General features: G+C 35.0%; 1 protein-coding gene across 1 annotated transcript; it reads right to left on the bottom strand.

The window, feature by feature from the left end:
- Positions 1-1571: 1571 nt before the first annotated feature.
- LOC110440302 (monocarboxylate transporter 9-like) lies at positions 1572-7605 on the bottom strand. The gene is made up of 5 exons (XM_021483278.1): positions 7387-7605; positions 6271-6723; positions 5723-5971; positions 3552-3677; positions 1572-2895 (listed from the first exon to the last, which is right to left on the bottom strand). Exons 1-5 carry the CDS (start codon positions 7568-7570, stop codon positions 2723-2725), a joined length of 1185 nt encoding a protein of 394 aa, XP_021338953.1. The 5' UTR covers positions 7571-7605; the 3' UTR covers positions 1572-2722.
- Positions 7606-8679: the final 1074 nt, after the last annotated feature.

Raw genomic sequence — 8679 nt, 5'->3', positions numbered from 1 at the left:
TAGACATATATCTTTAATAGGGACTGAGCAGGGCCCATCTTCATGATACTGTTGTCTTGGTCAAACTCAGATTCTGTGCTCAAGCCAAAGTTCTTGGGTCTAGTTATCAATTAATATAAGTTCATATTTTGCCTTTAATGAAATTTGGAGATTTTTTTAAGTCAGACACATTGAACTTTTTGACTTTTTCTTACGGCACGATTTCTCACCCGGGTGAGAAATCGTGCAAAATTGCTGCGTTCGCACCACGATTTCTCATCCCTGCACGATTTCTCAACCGGGTGAGAAATATTGCAATACATAAGGGCATAGGCCACACGTTTTCTCAACCGGCACGATTTTTCACCCCAGCTCTATATCTCAATTGGAGCATTGTCTGATGTTTTTCACCCGGAATGTTTTATCTTTTCGAATAAGTTTTATTTTACAACAACAAAAAAGCTGTTTCTTTCTAAAAAAATTTAAAATAAGCTTTTCTCTGTTTAAAAAAACTCCGATCCATACATCAGGTAGATAGATAGTGAATCAATTACGCCTTGCTGATTACACACCCATTCAGTGATATACAAAAAAGCGCGATAAATTCACTTTACCCTGTTTTTCACGTCCTCTTGCACTTATAGACGTAATGTCAGATGTCGACGCACAATCGTGTAACATTCTTTTGACGTCATTTCGTTTTAGGTTTGACGTTTTTTTTATTGTGACACACGGCTGGCTTTGTAAATCATGTGTTTTCAGAGCTATCGAAATGAAAAAAGACATGTAAAGCCCATTTATTTGACATTCGTATGGTCACGATTTGTATATGACAAGTGAAACTGATTTTGACAAAGATCGAGTTGAACAAGAAGATCACGGTTAAGAAGTGAAAGAAAAATGTTATTAAATAACTCTAACCGTATTAGTACTATCTGCTTTCTTAATATCAACCATGATATGTAAGTTATAAAACACATATTGATTAAGTACGTAAAATAACATGCATATAACAAAAACAAACGTAAGTTAGTTTTATTTGATTGAAGCTCTAAAATGAAAGCGCGATCAGATTACGCTACACTGTATTATGACGTGATATCATTTGCCATTTAGTCATACATAGGCATTGGTGTTGTTACCCTCAGAGTTATCATAATGTTCACGCATTCCAATAAATCAATTTGAACTAGAAATATGTCAAAATGACATGAAAAACATCCCATTTCCTGTATGATTATTTTCAGTATAATAAATTATTGACCAAGCTACAACTGACAGATTTCAACTTGTCAATCAAAATGGTCACAATGGCTATTTTGCCCCATCCTCGATATTTTAGGGGTTTGCCTCACTTACACTCTCTGCGCCCCTGGAATATGTCATGACAAAATCGTAGATTCAGTGTGCGTCACCTTGAAGATGAGACGAGAATACTTGTTTGATACTTTAATGTGCATCAAAAGAATCGCTCAATTGCGTAACGGCCGTTTTTTATTATGCTCATTAGTATGTCTGTTTTATTATGCTCATTAGTACAGGTATGTCTGTATTATGCTCATTAGTATGTATGTATTATGCTCATAAGTATGTCTGTATTATGCTCATAAGTATGTCTGTATTATGCTCATTAGTATGTTTGTTTTTTATTATCCTCATTAGTATGTCTGTTTTATTATGCTCAATATTATGTCTGTTTTTATTATGCTCATTAGTATGTCTGTCTTATTATGCTTATTAGTATGTCTGTTTTTTATTATGCTCATTAGTATGTCTGTCTTATTATGCTCAATATTATGTCTGTTTTTTATTATGCTCATTAGTATGTCTGCTTTTTATTATGCTCATTAGTATGTCTGTTTTATTATGCTCAATATTATGTCTGTTTTTATTATGCTCATTAGTATGTCTGTCTTATTATGCTCATTAGTACGTCTGCTTTTTATTATGCTCATTAGTATGTCTGTTTTTTAGTATACTTATTAGTATGTTTGTTTTTTTATTATGCTCATAAGTATGTCTTTATTATGCTCATTGGTATGTCTGAATTTTAATATGCTCATTAGTATGTCTGTTTTATAATGCTCATTAGTATGTCTGGTTTTTTTTAGTATGCTCATTAGATTGTCTGTTTTTTTTGCCAAAACCCTATATCTCGCTATGAGGACGTGACATTATTTAGATTTTTCTAATTTTTCAAGAAAGACCTATCGTTGTTGAAGCTGAAAACGAGTACCCTTACGAAACACCTGGTCTTATTTCAAACGTCTCAGTGTGATTTGTTTATCTTTTGACCTTTTTTAGATCGAATTAGAGTTTAAGGACTCTTCAGTTTTATTTTAATTGCGTTGATTATGTGATTATAACCTTGCGGAACGATGCAAATTAAAGCTATAAAAATGCCTGGAATAAAGGCTCAGTATGCAACTTGGATACAGAAGAAATTAAACGGGAAACATAAAACCGTTTAAGAGAGGCTAATTGATGCTCAAAACCGTGTAAGAACCTAGGCTGACTATGTAATTTGTTTTGTTTAATGGTACTTGGTCAAATCCAGAGCTCCGTGTTTGCATCTGGATGATGTGCTTTAAATGACCTTAACAACTTTGTACTTTTACCATTAATAACTAGATACGCGATATATAATACACAATAGTCTTCAAATTCAGTACTTTCAAGGTAGAGTAAATATTTTGTATGTTATCTCCGTATCGCACTGGAAGTACATCTTACACATATATAATTACAAGTGTGTCATTTCGACAACATCTGCAGTGGGTACGTCAGTGTCTAAAACAGGTGAATTACATTTAATGAGTAATCGTATGGGTAAACAAGTAATTCCACCTAATACAAAGGTAGCTCCTGCAAAATAGAAGGCTGCTGAGTAACTTTCGGTCATGTCTTCTAGGAAACCTGAAAAAAGAGAAGAACACAACTTGAATATTCCGTAAACTGATAATTAAATGGACTAATATAACATTAACAAAATATCTTCCTGATCTAATATTTTTTTTTTTTTTTACAAAAGTCTCACTTTATCGCTTTAATCCAACCAAAATATAAGCGCTACATAATATTATACATATATAAACAACTATTATATAGCCTTTATACACTTAAGATATTTGTTTTGATGCACTTTAAATTACAGTCATGATGACTGTCCTGGAGTCACCGAAACTAGTTTAAGTCTGTAATGGGTATCAATATACACATTAATATGCACGTGAATGATCTCTGTGTTAAAAAAGGGTATGGTGGTATTCACAAAGCATTTGCGTTAAACTCAGATTAGGCTAATTATTGTATCTAAGACGTTGAAATTACGCATAAAAACATCGAGATATACATATATTTGACATATCCAAGTTAGCATAAATCGTTAAACACTTCAATTAGACACAATACTGACTGACAGATATACGAGGCATTCAGTATATCCGGTTCTGTATTAACATTCAATTGTAGTTTGACTTATTTAAGTACCAGCAAGGTAGCAGATATTTATGTTCTGGCTAGTTAACTTCTATGATTTTTTAAGGATTAGACAAGATAATTAATTTTATTACCTGCTATCGGAGGTCCAATTATGGTTGATATTCCCATAAAAAAGGTCAACAATCCAAACGCGCTTGGCAATCGTTCTAATTCGAGGAACTCCAGCACGATTATCGTAGGAAGAGACAGACACATACCTGTCAATATTGAAATTATAATATACATATGTCCATATCAGTATATTTCGTACCGTCAATATTGAAATTATGATAAATGTATATATATATATGCCCATATCAGTAGTTTTATGAAGGATGCTGCATGGTTAATAAAGAATATGATAATTTTTTTTTTTTTCATTTCAACGGATATTTTTCTGACACTTATCAGAACCATCTATGGATCTAACTATACAAAAAGATACGCATGCGTATGTTAACATATAATCATTTACCTTTGTGAGATGTGTAAGGTTATTGCTGTTTTAGTGGGGAGAAGATTCATAATGTCGTTACAAGTGTTCTTTACAACACGATATCCATCGCGGGTAAGCTCTTTCGGATATAAACTTGATCTATTTGATATAAATTCTTATCAAAAATCAAAAACGAGAATTAAAGGAAACATAACTCGAATGAATTACAAGTATGATATGCCTAATGCAATTTTATTCCTTTTAAACCAGCACTACTTTTAATATACATGAATTAGCTATATAATAATCATGTAATACTATATATGTCTACGACACAAATAAAATTTGAACCGATGATAATTATCTGAATTTCCTTTTTTCCCCAACTTAACATAATTCCATAGTAGCTATATTTTCTATAGCTTTACATTTCATGCTCAGGTGCTTAATTTTCACACAAGTAAACACAGAAAAAACAGGTCTATTCCTCTTTACAATTATAGGACTCACACAACTAAATCATTTACTATATGTTATTACCAAACATTTTAGCTAATAACCTTAATATTTGAAGTTAAAAACTAGTGACAACTGTCTAGATTCATAAATTCATACCTTGCAAAGGCTACAAAATGACTTTTTTGGTAGGTTTAGTGGCATATTGGAGTGTCACAGCGCCAAGAAGTTGACAACTGGAAGTTAACAAGCAAAACCGGTGACCCAAAACAGAAACGCCCCCAGACATTTTGCCCCTGTGCAAATCCGCACACAGACATGGAAATATATCAAGTATATATTTTTTTAAAAGTTAAATACCTGAACATTTCATTTATCTAAAAATCTGTCATCAGTTCCTTATTAAACTCCTTCATTGGCCCAGTAATTAGCCGGAACTTATTTTAAATAGGAACTACAAACGTATGATACACTTACTGATGGGCTGATTTAGTTGTGTGAGTCCTTATATCGATATGTACTGTACAGCGCTTTAATTTTTAAGGTTCGCGCATCCAAAGTTAATAATCCTAACTTTCTAGTAATCTGTAAATTTCGGGTTTAACGTTTCGTGTTTTTTTAATTTCTTGTTATCTAAAGATAAAACATTGCTGATATATCTGAAACTAAAACTAAAGTAAATGTCAAGGTCTTTCTTACCTTTCCAGATAATAATCAAATGATATTTCCCCCACATCTTTTGATATAAGATCCACGTGTAACAAACGAAATACTCATGTGGGAAGCGTGGTTCTCTTACCCTGGACAGGTATATTCACGCTTTTCATGGTGTGGGATATTTTTGCCTCACCCTATGGTTGAGACGGGGGATTCCCCTTGTAATAACAATTGTATGACGTAACGTCAACATTGCAATGACGTCATTTCAACAATGCATTAACTTCATGTCAACCCTGAATTTAGCATGTAACGTTAGCATTATATTTTGTATGATACACAACGAGAGAACAGGGTAAGAAGAAGAATCATTCACCCCCTCCAGGGTGAGAAAGTGGAATACCATCCCCCAGGGCAAGATGCTGAACACTCGACAAAACCTCGTGTTAGGCAACCTAAGAATCTTCTTCTCGGGTTGAGAGGGGGTGAGAGATTCTATTAATCCCACATAGGTATACTTAGTGGCTTTTACAGGAAGACGTTACATTATGACATCACAAACAATTGCCCGTTAAAACGACTTTTCACTGACTATGACGATGTTGCCGTCGGCAATTGACAACTATTTCATGATCATATTCTATCTCCTCGGGTATCAATATCCTAAAATACCTACATATGATAAATTACATAGAAACTAATATATGTACCTACCTAATGGAATTCCCATAATCACGGAGTATATAGCCAAAGAGCTAAAGTCATTGTAGTACGGGAGAAAGCATGTAGCCACACCCCCTACGATAAGACTATCCGCCCAGGGATAGTCGGCCACCAGTCCGACTATGACCATCGACAGGGTTGTAGCGATGCCCAAAACGGATATCAGGAGTGCGCCGTCAGTCTCATATAAACCTTTCTCCAGGACCGAAGCTGGTAGGAAATTATATGGAACTTGCGAACCTGTTGAAACGTATAAAAAATCTTACTTGTAAATGATGAAATGTTTTCAAGCAAGATGTTGTAATTTGACAATACTGAAGCAATATCTTGTAATTTACATTATTAGCTGGTCAAAGATATGTAAATTACAATATTTAGTGCGAGTATCAAGAAAAAAAAGATGCAAAAAATTATTTGTATAAGCGTTTTGAAGTTCAGCAACAAAAACTAAAAGTGATACTTACTTCTGTCAAGAAGATGAATCATATTTCAATTTTTGATTAAGAAAAAACGAGGGGATTGCAACTCAGTATACGTACCCATGGCAACGATACAACTAGACAGTAAGAACAAGTCAAAACCTGCATTAGTAAAAAGTGAAACGTCCAGCAGCTGTGCAAGTTTTTGAGTTTTTGCGATGCATTGGGATATCTGTGATTTGAACCTCACGTCTGTATCACTTGTTGTATTTTCGGTATTATTCTCATCATTAAGTGTTCCAACATATCCCGTTGAAGACGTTTCACGCCCGTGTGTAGTGAGAGGTCTGTATATTATGGCAAATAGAACACAGTTAAACATTATCCCTGCAACAATCCATATTGCTCCCCTCCAACCGTAGGTTTCCAACAGAAACTCGTACACTGGAGCGAACACGAAACTTCCAACACCAGATCCACAGGTGGCAATTCCTGTAGCAAGTGCTCGCCGTTTGTCGAAGTAGTAACTCACGATTACGAGTGAAGCCATGTACACAAGTCCAATTCCAAAACCTGACGTCAGTAATATTAATAATACATGTAAGTATAGCTGTATATTGTATTTGACGTAAATATACACAAATGAACGAACATGAAACATTTTTTTGGTTCATTTGAGAATGTATTTTTTTGCAAAACAAGCAGTGTTTCTCTTTCGTACTCATTCTTAAAAATAAAGGTTTTTCTTGTGTTTTGTGCTTTTGTCCTGTTTGTCCACATCTTTCTTATAGTCAGACTTTGGATATGTATCTAGCTAGCCTGGTAAAAATCATAAAATGGTTTCTACCTTTCAACTTAAGATTCCAATGTCAACCATAATAAGAAATGCTCACTGCACCTAAGATAGTTGGTGAGCTACATACATTTATCTATAATAGACACATTACGACAATGTCACAGATGGAGGAGGGAACGCTAGTCCCTCCACGGCATCTGCGTTTTTGTCTCCTACTTTGGTTTCGGGCCATCTTTGTATTTTCTCTTTTTTTTTGGGGGGGGGGGGGGGGGGGGGTGTTGTGTTCCTATTACTGTATTTTCGTATTGACTTTAAGTTAAGATTTTGCCACTGTATCATATTTCTCATTTTTTATTATTCTTAATATGAATTGTTTTCACTCAATACATAAAGGATGAATACAAGGTGCACTACAATTTTTATTTCAGTAGTAAACGTACCTCCTACGACACCATACAAAAGAATCATGACATCAAGGTTTGGCGAGAAGGTGGAGAGGAACAATCCCACACTGGATACTACTCCGTCTGCTATCGCCACACGTCGACAGTCAAACCTGTTTATCAACGCTGCCGATACGGGGCCTTTGATGTCAATAAACGAGGACCAAAGAATGCATAGCATTAAGGTAGATATTCAGCAATGACGGGAAATCGCATGTTATTATCAGGTATATTTTGTTATAAGTGAGGATTGAACAACATATTATTATCAGGTATATTTGTTATATGTGAGGATTGAATGACATGTTATTCAATGTCATGCCGGTATGCACGAAAAGCGGATACATACATAATCCATGGTAAATAGGTATGTAACCGATTTGCGTTCATACCGGTGTAACATGAAAAAGTGACTCGCGTAGAAAACCTACCCGTGGTCATTTTTCTACGATACAAATCTTACCCGTTTCTCTACGTAGAAATTCTACCCGGGGAGCTGTAGACAACATACACCCTAGCCATTAATTTTTACTCCGTCCTGTGAAACGGATCTTAAGAAAAGGAAACATCAACCTCTATGCACGAACCATACCAATGCACCCCTGCAGGTGGGGGATCTGGAAAAGAATACACCTGCTGTTACCCATTGCATGTATCGTAGGAGGCGACTTATGCCTGAACCCCCTGCAGAATTGGGGACTTGCTTTGGTGTCCTCTATTTGGGGACACAACAGCGAACAGAATAAAGGACTAGGGCCGTTAAGTGTAATTTCCAGCCTCGTCGGGGATTTTTGGAATTATTCGTTATATTCCTTATCTGGAATAAATGAATTACGCAAATATGAAATTTCAAATTCATTCGACACTGGATTAGGAGACATGTGACATTACAAAGAGAGACATACACCCGCATTTTTATAATAAAATGCGCGAATATCGTCTGTTGTGCTCTTTTTGATTGAAAATTCGCCACTTAGAAGGAAAATAACTGAACACTTTTCAATTTTTAAAAGTCTGCGCATGCACCAAACAAATAAATATTTGACATGCTTAAAAACTGTCATATCAGTGTTAATCGGTAGAAAGGAATTTTGTTTGTCATATGAGGAGGCTTTCATTTCTGCATGCTTACTGTCCAAAACACCATATTTTGGTTATTTCTGCATAGCAACGTAATTTTATTGCTTTGGTGGGACATCTACTCATGCGCGTTAGAAAAAATATACACAAAGAAAGATAGCCCTAATTAACCAATATGATGTTGATAAAAGGATATGGTAAATAAAGTTG

Source organism: Mizuhopecten yessoensis, unplaced genomic scaffold (genome assembly GCF_002113885.1).
Source record: "Mizuhopecten yessoensis strain PY_sf001 unplaced genomic scaffold, ASM211388v2 scaffold11177, whole genome shotgun sequence".
Lineage (NCBI taxonomy): Eukaryota > Metazoa > Mollusca > Bivalvia > Pectinida > Pectinidae > Mizuhopecten > Mizuhopecten yessoensis.
This window is presented reverse-complemented; position numbering and strand designations above follow the sequence as displayed.

What these genes read in the sequence shown, in the direction of transcription:
- LOC110440302 (XM_021483278.1), bottom strand. Translation starts at nt 7,570, where the DNA reads ATGCTATGCATTCTTTGGTCCTCGTTTATTGACATCAAAGGCCCCGTA. An exon ending in TAGTTGTATCGTTGCCATGG is followed by an intron (nt 5,972 to 6,270) that starts GTACGTATACTG and finishes ACGTTTCAACAG; the next exon opens with GTTCGCAAGTTCCATATAAT. An exon ending in AATTGGACCTCCGATAGCAG is followed by an intron (nt 2,896 to 3,551) that starts GTAATAAAATTA and finishes CTCTTTTTTCAG; the next exon opens with GTTTCCTAGAAGACATGACC.